Genomic DNA, 12,451 nt, shown 5'->3' with positions numbered 1-12,451 from the left:
TGTATATCAATCAAACAACTTTAAATGTAATGCATGCAAGATAAAAATCATGCAGAATCTTTATTTTGATATAGTTTTCTATTATTGATGATATTTCTGTAGTTCATTGATCTTATATGTAACTGCATGTGGCAATAATATAAGACTATACAAAATTACATGTAACCTCTTATAAGGTTTACAATTCTCCTACCCCCTCGGCGTCACCCCAAAAAATTTAAAAATTTCACCCCAACCTATCTCAAAACATAAATAAATTAGTAGCAAATTGAATGAGCTCGTTGAAAGTGTACTGAGTACATTCACATTGGGCAATATAGTTTTGCAATATTATATTTTTATTTTTAGGTGAATAGATACTTGTTTTACACTCCTACGAAAAATTTTCTAGATCCGCCACTGCATATAACCTAACCTTATTCATGCTAAATTAAGTCAACATGCTTCGATGGATAGGAACATAAGATATTACATTTGTCATTCACCTTTCTAATTTATGGATAAATTTTCTTTCACAATGGTAGAAACCAATCGTTTTCTCAACATTGTAACACAGGCAGATGGTTGAATTGGTCTATGAAGAAGGGGCAGAAGGAGGAATACGAAGATGAAAAATGATTATAATATTACTACTTTGATAATCCTTATAAGCAAAAGGAACATAAAATTTTACTCTTGCTTGAAAAGTTAAATTGTCATAATTTCATTTGCATTCGTTTTAATACAATGCAACAAAAAAAATCCTATAAATTCTTAACTACTAATAAAAACTTTTAATACTCCATTGGCACTCTTAGTGTTCTAAACAGAGTCACACCCTAAAGTACAATATAACTCAATACCTCTCATTTAGAACCAAGTTTAGTTAACATACTCCAAAAAAATTAACCCTTTCCTTGAAGGTTGAAATCTTGATAACTTCATTTAGGTTGATTACAATACAATATAACAAAAAAGAATTTTTTTTGCCGTACTTTCACAATCAAATAGAACTCTTTGGGTTTAAAACAAAACTCAACAATTCAACTGCTCATGTCAAGTATCCTGCCACAAATAGCATCAACGATCATGTCCCCAAACTTCCTCTGCTCACCAAAAATAATTGTGAAATCTGATATAATCGACTTCGAATTAAATGTCAACTCCAAAAGCAACTCTTAATATACTTGAACCATGTATTCACCATCTCAACCAAGGCTTTGAATCGATCAATAATGCAAATTGGAGAAATTTTGGTAAGGTTTATACTAATTTATAATGGTACTAAGAAGATGAATAAGTGTAGCATTTTCTATATTTATATTGTGTAATTATTGACAACTAAGAAATGAGGCATGAGGAAAGTGAAATAAAGTTTTATTTAATAAAAGAGCAGAAAGAGGAAGGAGACATGCTTTCCATGAAAAGGTTGGATGTTAAAGGTGTATGCTTAAGTTTGATTTTGCATTATTTGGTCATTAATTGGATAAGTAAAGGTTTGGTTAATTAAGTTTGAGTTTTGATGGTGAAGTTAACTCTTGGAGCCCCGCATGGCTTAATAATATTATTTCATTACTAGGCATGTGAAGAGATAATAAATTAAAATAAATTAATTAATCAAAGTAAAGTTAAAATTATCAAAATTGAGAGGGATAAAAAGGGTAATCAAAAGTTTTAAAACCCCAATCCTTTTTTATATATAGTATATATAGATATAGATATAGATAGATAGATATTATTAGATGCTAACTCTTAATGCCTAATGTAAATTTTTAGCTGGAAATTAACTGAGTTGTCCATATTCTACATTCACACAGAAACCTATGGCCATATTCTAAGAGATATTTGTTTGACTTTTGTATCCTAGTTGGTTCTAGGGTTTTATCACAATTGGTTTTTTAATAAGAAATTTTGCTCAAGCATCTAGCATTGAGCTCATGTAGAGTTTTTTTTTTCCATATTGTATCGGACATTAGTTACAGCTACGTTTGTTGATGGAAAGAGTTGGAAATTTAAATACTAAATAATGAGGCATCCTAGACGGAAAATTCCGTCTAGGAAAACCAGAATTCCGTTTAGGATGAGTATCCTAGACGGAATTCCGTCTAGAATACGCGTCTAGGAAGTTTCCGTCTAGAATGTAGTATTCTAGACGGAAATTCCGTCTAGAATACATCCTAGACGGATTATTCTAGACGGAATTCAAAACCGTCTAGAATACATCCTAGACGGATTATCCTAGACGGAATTTGCGGCATTGATGTTTTTAATAGGTTGATACTGATATGAAAATTTACAAGGCTTTTGACAGTTTATAGATACAAATGAAGTTGCTTTTTATCAAAAAAAAAAAAGTTTGCATTAGTTATATATATATATATATATATATGTTAATTAACTTGTCATAATTTTATTTAATATGCAAATGTTTTGAGGATAGATTAACGTGTGCACATAGCCTAATTGCACTTAAGTACCCAATAGTTTCCCCTATTTTGCACCCACAATGATGTTAATCAACAAGGGTTAGGTTGGTCTTCTTTCATCTTTCAGAAAAACAAAGTGGTCCAAAGAGATAAATGAAATACAAAGGAAAATACAGATCGATTAATCCAAATTGGTGATTACTAATGAATAGAACAATATACTCATATCTACTACTTCAATTAATTAATTAGTCCGGGAATAATTTTAAGCAGTAATAAAGACAACAACAACAAATGGTAAGTATAAATTACTATTAAAAATTGACAAAGAAAAATAATGTAAGACAATAAAGAAACATACCTCTTGAAGAAGATGAAAATGCTATGAATGTTGTATGTGAGAGGATAACAATTGTAAAATACAGTTCTACATAATTATTATTGAAAGAAGATAGGATAAATGAGGATAACGATCGTAATTAGAGTTTTATTTCGAATTGCTAGATGCAAACTCTTAATGCCGATTCTATAATTTTAGTTGGAAATTAATATCATGGATGCATGTGCGTAATACTAATCTAGATAGTTTAGAATCTTAGTTGGTAACATGACCAGTTTAAAAGTAACTGTTCGTTTGACTTATATTCTAGTATTTTATCTTAGTTCGTATTAGATTCCTAATCTAAAATTGTAGTTGAAAATTAATATCATAGATGCATGTGTGTAATAATGATCTAGGTACTTAAGAATCTTAGCCGGATGCATTCTTTTAGATTTCTTTTGGACAAATTTTCAAAACAGACTCTTTTAGGTTTTTATTTGCAAAAAACGACCTATTTTGAAAAATTTTACAAAAACCGACCTGTTTTCAGCCCAGCGCTGAAAACAGGTCGGTTTTTATAAAAAAAGTTCCGAAACTTCACGGGACTTGAAGTCCCGTGAAGTTTAACAACTATTTTGTTAAGTTGCTAAACTTAGGTTTAAACTTTCCCGTGCATCTCTCTGCTTCAGCCATTATAGCTATCGGGCTCAAAATCAAAGCTCGCCAAAAATAATAACACATTAGAAGAAGAAAATGACCGATGTAATGAACCAAGTCGGATCCCTCTCCATCAGAATCACAGATCCACTTCCGAATCCTCCACTTCCAAGCCTTGGGATCGCCGGCGACCTCCTCCTCCGAAGCGGTGGCCACCATGGAATCTCGAGCCTCGGCGTCGAGGCGGAGGCTGTTGACCTTGAATGCCGCAGAATCAATGGAGGAGGAGGAGGAGGTTGAGAAAGGAAGCTCGTTTTCTCTTTGATGATCTCTTGCTGTTTGTGGAATTTGGGAGCTTTATAGTTCGTTTCATAAATCTCAGCTTTGTGAAGAATTTAGAGAGAGGAGAGAGAGAGAGAGAGAGAGTTAAAAGAGTCTAACAACGATAGCTGGGGAGTTGAGCTTAGCGAGTGCAGAACCGGGCGGCGGTGTGGTTTCCACCCACGAGGGGCGACACGGGGTGTTTGGAGGCGGAGCGGGAGGAGGGAGCAGCTGACGGAAGCGGTGGATCTTCATTGATTTTGGGTTCGGTAAACAGGGAACGAAGATGACCAAAATTGTACTGTGAAGCTTCACGGGAGTTCAACTCCCGTGAAGTTTAGCAGATTAATTAAAAGCTGCTAAGCTTCACGGGAGTTCAACTCCCGTGAAGTTTCGAAAATTTTTTAACAAAAACCGACCTGTTTTCAGCGCTGGGCTGAAAACAGGTCGGTTTTTGTAAATTTTTTCAAAAGAGGTCGTTTTTTGCAAATAAAAACCTAAAAGAGTCTGTTTTGAAAATTTGTCCGATTTCTTTTAGATAGATTTAATAATAATATTAATTAGGATAGGGTAACAATACTTTGGAATGATATTAGGATAGATTATGGTTAAATTAAAACATAAGATTTAAAAAGGTGGAGGGTAATTTTGATATTGAAAAGCTTTTCATGGACTCGTATTTTTAAAGGGAGTATATATATATATATATTATTTAACTAAATGGTTGGGTTTGAATGAGTTATTTAGTGGGTGAGTATGGGTGGACAAATGGGTTTGGATCAATTTTGCCATCCCGCAACACATTTTTAAGGTATTAACGAGTAGAAAGTATGGGCCAGTAGTTTTGCAAGTGAGAATCATCGTAAGAACATCATAGGTTTGAGCAGAGTATTCTGAAATGTGTATACATAGAGAAGTTATTGTAATCTCAAATTATGCATCCTAATTAGTTGGTACACCTCAGAAATTAGAATGTCTCGCTCCAGTGAGGGCGATCGGACGTGGTCTGTACCTGGTTGGCATGTTGTAATCGGAAGTATCTCGCTTGCAAGCTTTAAAATAGGCTTTGCAGGCCAGGCTCTGCATAATTGTTCGTTCCAATTTGTTGTAAGTACCATGCATCGACCTTTTTCTATTTATCGGGATAGTATTTATTTATTAAAGAAGGTTGTTCTCAATATAAGCTCTAGACTGGACTTAACCACCGGGTTTTCTGATAGTGAGGGCCTTTACTGTCCTCTGAATTCATCCCCAAGATGCGAGCCCATTTAGGTCGGCCCACTTCCAATTGTAGCTTTATTTGGACCAATAAGAAAGAAGACCGACCCAAACCCGTGTGCCCTTTCGATTTCAAACAGGGTCCACGAGAGCCTGTATCAGCTTTGGGATTGGACCAACGCCGGATAAAATGGTAGCCGCTTCGTTTTCATCCCCTTCGCTTTCTTTTCTCCTCTCCTCCTGATCCCATTCTCTCTCTCTCTCTCTCTCTCTCTCTCTCTCTCTCTCTTAACCCTAAAAATGTTTGTTTTAATACTTGCAGTACATCAAGAGAAGCAGTCGAGGCTCTTTATTTAGTAGCTGGTAATTTTTGAGATGTTTATTTTCATTTTAAGATTCTTTTTTGCCATTCTGTAGTTTCTTTTCATCATCAATCTGTTATGTTTATTTAATCATCGAATTCTTGTTTGATGCTAACGTGGGATTTATCATTATGCTTGGTTCAGTAAAATATTGGACTCTGAAAACACGCTGACATTGTGATATCTAACTGCTCAAAAAGAGGGACTGAAGTCACATGAATGCATCGAATGAGTATGTTTCTAATAAATCGAATCAAACGTTAACCTAACATAGAATTTCACATCGAATTTCATGAGTTAGTATGGGACATGGGCCCGTGCTATTCAAAATACTATAGAACATATGTTTAAGTTTAGAATAATTTTGTAAAAGTTATGTGTTCACCGCTCACTAAATGTAGTAAAATGTTTAATACATGTGAAGACGAATAAATATCCCAAGATGCAATGATGAATATGAAATGTTTTAACAGCTGTGAGAAACACGTCCTGTAATTGTTTGAGAAGTTTCTAAAACGACCAAGATACAGTTTTTTAATAAATTTGAAACATGTTACAGAATTTTCTAACGTTGAGTCAGTGTGTCTGAAAATTGTCAAATTCTTTCGCAAATGTCCAGCACGCACCCGAGCTAATTACAAAAGTTCATATGTTGTATGGGATCATTGTAGCAATGAATGGCATATAACTCACTTCCACAATTATATTTTCTTAAATCATGATGGAGACGGGAACATGTTGATGTACGCGGATACCCATAATTTGGGATGCACATACTTTTCTTTGTCGCTTATTTACTTTATTTTGGTAGAGGAGATGGTTTTTTATAGCGCTAGATGGAGAACTTTAATTTATGTGGCCGACCCTGAAGTTTTGGTTTAAAAAAATCTATTTATGTACACGCACGCACATGATAATACAGTCTTGCCTCATTGTATTTTCAAGACTTGTCTGATTTACTTCATGTGCGTAACTGACTAGAAATTATGATTTAATCATGGAGCTTAGATGCATATACAAGCATGGGTATCATTGTGCTTAATACTAGGTGTTTTTTCTATTTCAGATATATACAATGGCTGCAGTTTCGATGTGGTCACTAGTTTCTTCTAAAAGCCATGTTAATCCCAATTTTAAAAGGATTGGGCAGATTGAAGAAGGCAAGATAGGACATTGTCCACTTTTACAAAAATATTGCAAACACTTGCCAGCTCGGTTAATAGGTGAAACTGATGGGAAACTGGCACATCAAGGATTTGATTCATCTCCTGTATCAGGCAAAAGACAAGCATTTTGTCTGGTTTATAATACACCTTCATTGTTGAGGAAGCCCAGTGACGTTCCTCTTCTGAAGGTTTACAATATAGAGGGTGATGAGAAGTTCAGTTCAGAAGGATCACACCAAAGAGATGCAGCTTCTTATGAATCAGACTGCTTAGGAACATCTAGCTGCGGGAGACAATTGAAAGAACTGGATTCATATTTTAATAAGCTTCATTGTAGCATGGAAGAACAACCTAGGTCTTCTGAAAATAGTTCTGATACAAAAGAGTACCGTATGGAATCTTCTTCACAATTGGAAGGCCAACAGGCAAAAAATGATATATCCAATCCATGCAAAAGAAAGGCAACATTGGATTCACTAGAGAAGTACTTCGGGGGATTGAATACTGGTACATACTCTGCAGTCTTGTTCAAGCTCTTTTTATTATGTTTTAGAGTCATTTTTCAAAACAGTTTTTTGTGATGTGTTATGAGTATGTATCAATTAATTGCAATCTTTTACCTGGAAATTGTTGATATTGGTCAAGTGCTTAACATTGCTCAATATATGTTGTTGGCCATTAACCAATCAGGTTAAGCGTTATCTTGTTTACACCATCAACTATTTATTGAGCTGTTTTAATTCATTATTGGCAACTTGGCATCCTTACGAACAGATGTTTGTTCATAGTTGAAACTTCATCCATGGTTAAGTTCTTCATATATATGATGTTCACACAAAATATGATCGAACAATATAAGAGGTTTAATGAGAAGTGATAAACATTTTCTTCTTCCAGAGCCTTTGCGTTGGGCCAGTTCTAGAATTTCATAAGTAACCAGTGCAATAGGACAATTGGCAAATACCGTCCTAAGTGAAAACCACCGTGTAACTTGGAAACATAATAAGCGAAAGGATATTATGATGTGATTTTTTTTGGTATCAGATATTTTTCTGTAGCACATAGATGCAAGAAAAAAAAAAATTCCTACAAGTTAGGTGAGCAGAAACAACAAGCTTCATAGCTTACTCTTGAATTGGTTCATTCTCGAGGTGAGGAACTATATGAAGATCCCATTATTGCCAAGAAATTACACTCCGTTAAAGTAAGCTCCCTTCACACACCCAAGTGATCTTCTATTCTTCCTAATGAGGACCTAGAGAACATAATATAATATTTAACTGACTGGTAGAATGACCACAGAGACCCATGAAAAGCTTGTGAAAGTATATTGAGCAATGACACTACCAATAAACCAACTATCAGAAAAGGAATAAACTTAAACAAGCAGTTTTCCAGAAATTTGATTACTGGTGTCTCAAGCAATACTTGTTCTCTTGTGGTTGAACTACATTTGGTTATTTTCCAAATCTCAAATATTGAACTTCAAATAGGAGGGCTTCTGAGGTTACTTGTCTATCTAAATTTGAATGTCTACTTCAGTCTGCATGAAGACAACATTTCTCTGAGTATCAGTGGATCCAAAATATGCTGAAACATAGTTGCTTATCTCTTATATATCATGTTATTTCATGGCAAAAACACCTCAAATCAAGGAAGTTCAACAGCATTTTTTGCCAAAAGTAATTGTTGTTGTGGTAGGAAGATGACGTTAAAAAAAGATTTATTTCCGGACCAGTTATTATATCCCTTCAGTTTTATTTTCATGTTGTAGTTATGCAAATAATTACAATGATTCCTTTTCTTTGACAGTGCAGCACTCAAGAAGGGGTAGTTCATCACGGTTGCATAAAGAAAACGCAGAAGGGAATCCAATAAGAGGGCCTCATTCTTCTGTAGAAAAATGTCATGATGACACAATGACTAGGGAGAACAACAGTGTCACGCATTTACAGAATATGGATGATGAAGTGGGTAACGTGTCATCTGCTAGTGAGAATTTTAAAAGTCTACTAACAAATGAGGAAGCTTCAGATTTTTGTTTAATGTAAGTTATTGTTTGCTTACGTTAACAAATAATCATTTCTCTAAATAAATAAATAAATTGCTGGCTTCTTAAATTCTTGAGATAGTTTATGAAATTTGAGGTTTATACAGTTAGCTCCTAATCCATGAAACTACAAACTATGAAGTGATTCCTAGAGATCATTCATATGCATAGTCTTAGTGTGGACGGCTTTTTTGTGGTTTTCCGTTTTTACTGGAATTGCTCTGCGTCAGTTATTCTCCATCATTTTGACAGGTCCTTTGCCACTTGATGTGTGTATATCCTCGCATTGCTTTTAGTTTGTTTTGCTTGCCTCGTGGAGTGCCCTTTATGATGTTTAAATAAAGCTTGCAAGATTTGTGATTCTTCATTTTACTGTTCTTCTACTAACCCAGATTTTTTTAATGAATGCAGAAATTTACTGGTTGCGATAAATATCGCTGTTTTCTTGTTTGAGATTGCTAGTCCGATTAGGAACACAGAGGTAGAGAACTTGTCGCTCCCTTTGATATATGGTGCAAAGATAAATAAGCTAATCCTGGTGGGAGAGTGGTGGAGATTACTAACACCAATGTTTCTGGTACATGACTAAATTTGGTTCGTGCTTCTTATAGGTTTCTATGTTTCCTAGTTATTTAATTCTACACATGGCATTTATCATGTGTATAGTTTCATATTCTCCAAATACATGCTATACATATGGAATTGATTAGTCTTTCTTATATCTTTTTATTTGATCCTGAAATCCCAAATCCTAACGACTCTTAAGTATCACAGCACTCTGGATTTCTTCATATTGCTCTTAGTTCGTGGGTGCTTCTTACATTTGGACCACAAGTATGCAGAGGATATGGACCATTTACCTTTCTCTTGATTTATGTACTTGGAGGAATTTGTGGTAATTTGACAAGCTTTGTTCACACTCCAGAGTTAACTGTTTGTGGAACAGTAAGTTTAAGGAAACTACCTTTCTTCAGCAATTTTCTTCTGTTAAAGTAAATTTATCACTTCATATGGATCACTTATATCTGATTGGCTCCAGTTCATTTGTTGAAATATGCCACATGTTTGTACTTGCCAGTTAATCTCTTCATTTCTTGTTAGGGTCCAGTTTTTGCCATAATTGGTGCCTGGCTTGTTTACCAAATACAGAACAAGCAAGTACTCACTAAAGAACTATCAGAAAGTTTGTTCTGGAAGGCAGTCACTGCCACTGCTCTGAGCTTCTTGCTGAACAACTTTTGGAGAATTGATGACTGGTCAGTTGGATTATTCACCTTCACATCTAAAAGAAAATTTTAATCCACCTTTTATATCCTAGTGGAAACTTATGCTATTTTATTATTTTCTCTTGCAGGACACATCTTGGAGCAGCTTGCTCAGGAATCATCTTTGGGTACCTCACATCCCCATCCTTGCAGTTTCTAGATAATGTATTTTCATTGAAGGATGGACAGAAACAAGAAGGATTCGCCTCCGTACAACGTAAGGCTGATCCGTGCAAGTCGCTAGTTATTTTTTCTATTTTCATACTTATCTTGAGTTGTTTGGTCTTTTTCTACGGACCTCAGCTTGAATTGTTGGAAATGGAGGATTTTGAGTAATTGTAAGAGTTTCTTCTAATAGAGTTCTGTGGTTATAGGGAATGTTAGTGGGATTAGTTATGTTTGTGTTAGATTTCTATCAAATTCTATTTAAAATTACTATGTATGTAGAGAATGAGATGTGATTGTATCCGGTTCTGAGAATGTCTGTGATCTGGAAACTACGTCAAAATAAAGTTACTGTAAGTTTTCTAGCTAGTATGATAACAATTTCAGAGTCTGTAACCACAAATGATTAGACATAAAAAGTATATTCCAGAACTTGAGCTTCAAATATATGTCACCAAGTAGTTAGATTGTGATACGGGAGCTTTACAGTGTTATTATTGGTTACTTACAGGTTAAAATCTCAGTTTAACTTCATTTATTGTGCAGACTTTTTGTATAGTCATATAAAGAATTTCCTGTATATTGCAAATAACCACATACAGTACAAAGAGATGGAAAATTGTCCATGGGTATTATTTTTTGAATTTATTTTGGCTATTTTGAATCCTATATTTTATATTTCCTTTCCATGTTATTGCAGTAATGGATTATGATATTACTATGGCCATTGTGGGTTTTAGAAGATGTAGCCTTCATTTTTGATGCCTTGCATCTTTTTTTATACTTTTATACAACTTATTGCGCTACCTTGTGTCAGTTTTCTTTTTCGTCCATGATGTAGCCTTTTATTAGCAGACAGCTAACATAAATTTAGTCTTGATGAATATTTAATGAATTAAATTATGATTCATGACTTTTTGCAATTCCTATTAGAAACTACCACTATTTTGTTTTTCATTTTTTTGACTCCACTAACATGTCCTAGTGCCCAATAGCTGCCATTCCCATGTTTTATGTGTGGATAACTTGAGAGCATATGCTTGATACAATGCATGACGCTGCGAAGGATTAGTTAAGACCAATATTTCACGTGAAGACTCAAGCTCTATGTACTGATATAGGTGAACTTGGTCACCTTCCGTCAAGTTCTGTACACTGACGTTAACTTGTGAGACAATTACCTGTGACAGGAAGGTGCTGCAAAAATTCTTACAAATTAAAATTATCCCGGGATGAAGAAGGAGAGAAGATAGCAGGGAACAAAGATGAAGTAAACTTCCCTTTGCTTCCCATTGCAAGGTGATTTCTCTTCTTCATCAACTATGGTTAAGGTCATTATCTTAATTTGCCATTTTCCTATCATTGTTTCTTTGGTCGTGTATTTTCTTAGTCTTATGTTTTTTATTAGCATCTCTTGGTTTGCCTAGCCTTTAGCACTCAACTCTATATTATTAATAATGAAGTAAGAAATATAACAACGGAAGCTTCAGAGTAGATAAGTCAGGGAGTCCCAAAAGTTGCCTCCACTTTGGTAATGGGTAGTGGGAGATTCGGAAGTTAGCAGGTTATTTTACTTTTACTTGCGAGGATTTGTGGTAGAGTGGGAATACTAGTGCACATTGGACCGTTGTTTTCACACCAAAATTTCTTTTCTCCCCATTTGAGTATGTCTTGGTTGCCTTGAGTAATTTTTTATTCTTTCTTTCCTGCTTGTCACAAGTTTTGTTTCTCTGGACAAAATTTGAATGTATAAATCGGGCTGGTGGAGAGAACTAAGAAATATGGAGCATGAGGATCAGCAAGACGTGGTTGTAAGATATCACACAATCGGATCAAAGAACCTGGGGAAAAGAATCAATTAATCTAATCAGAGAAAGAAAGAACTATTGGAGAGTAAATACTACAATTCAGTGATTGTAGAAATAAGAGGAATATGCAAAGTTCTTCCATCAGATGACACAGACATGCCGTGAAAGAAATAAACAATGAAATATCGGTATAGGGAGGTGCTGACGTCAAACAAAAATGCAGCAATGAGCTTCAATTCGCTCAAACCATAAAATGATCAAAATTTCATGTTTGAGAGTAGGGAAATTTCTCCTTATAGCTTTTGCTGAAAGTATGAATAATAATGTTATTGGTGACAAAAGAAAATGAAACTGCTATCCTCTTCTTGCAGAGAGCCACTAAGAATTGGATGATCACCTTCAGTACTGTAAGCTTTTATTACTTCCGAATTGTTAAGATTATTTTTTGTGTAGAATGAGTGAAATATTAAGGGTTATGATATTAGTTATGTTGTATTTGAATGACATCATTTAAAGTTAAGTGGACGGTTAGGATTAAAGAATGTATCCATCAAATTTCTGAAATGAAGATGACATCTTTCTACTAAACACAATTTAGAATTCAGAGGACCCCATCTGAATATATTTATATATCCCAGAAAGCCATCATAAACTACACAACTTTCTACTACACACGATTAAAATGTTCGGTATCAATCAAAAAGAAATTAAA

General features: G+C 34.6%; 1 protein-coding gene across 4 annotated transcripts; it reads left to right on the top strand.

Annotated features, from left to right (window-relative positions):
• Positions 5,137-12,435, top strand: LOC109825211 (RHOMBOID-like protein 9, chloroplastic). Of its 4 annotated transcripts, none has more exons than XM_020392006.1 (9): positions 5,137-5,286; positions 6,352-6,958; positions 8,264-8,498; positions 8,913-9,078; positions 9,276-9,446; positions 9,603-9,757; positions 9,856-9,983; positions 11,122-11,230; positions 12,111-12,435. In XM_020392006.1, exons 2-9 carry the CDS (start codon positions 6,361-6,363, stop codon positions 12,130-12,132), a joined length of 1,584 nt encoding a protein of 527 aa, XP_020247595.1. In that variant the 5' UTR covers positions 5,137-5,286; positions 6,352-6,360; the 3' UTR covers positions 12,133-12,435. The 4 variants fall into 4 exon arrangements, with proteins under 4 accessions (XP_020247595.1, XP_020247587.1, XP_020247605.1 ...); XM_020391998.1 differs by lacking the exon at positions 12,111-12,435 and adding an exon at positions 11,652-12,081; XM_020392016.1 differs by lacking the exon at positions 12,111-12,435 and having other exon boundaries at positions 11,122-11,357.

Source organism: Asparagus officinalis, chromosome 1, assembly GCF_001876935.1.
Source record: "Asparagus officinalis chromosome 1, Aspof.V1, whole genome shotgun sequence".
In the NCBI taxonomy this organism is placed as follows: Eukaryota; Viridiplantae; Streptophyta; class Magnoliopsida; order Asparagales; family Asparagaceae; genus Asparagus; species Asparagus officinalis.
The sequence above is the reverse complement of the archived record's forward strand: the minus strand, read 5'-3'. Positions and strand labels throughout refer to the sequence as shown.

What these genes read in the sequence shown, in the direction of transcription:
- LOC109825211 (XM_020391998.1), top strand. Translation starts at nt 6,361, where the DNA reads ATGGCTGCAGTTTCGATGTGGTCACTAGTTTCTTCTAAAAGCCATGTT. An exon ending in AGTTAACTGTTTGTGGAACA is followed by an intron (nt 9,447 to 9,602) that starts GTAAGTTTAAGG and finishes ATTTCTTGTTAG; the next exon opens with GGTCCAGTTTTTGCCATAAT. An exon ending in AGGATTCGCCTCCGTACAAC is followed by an intron (nt 9,984 to 11,121) that starts GTAAGGCTGATC and finishes TACCTGTGACAG; the next exon opens with GAAGGTGCTGCAAAAATTCT.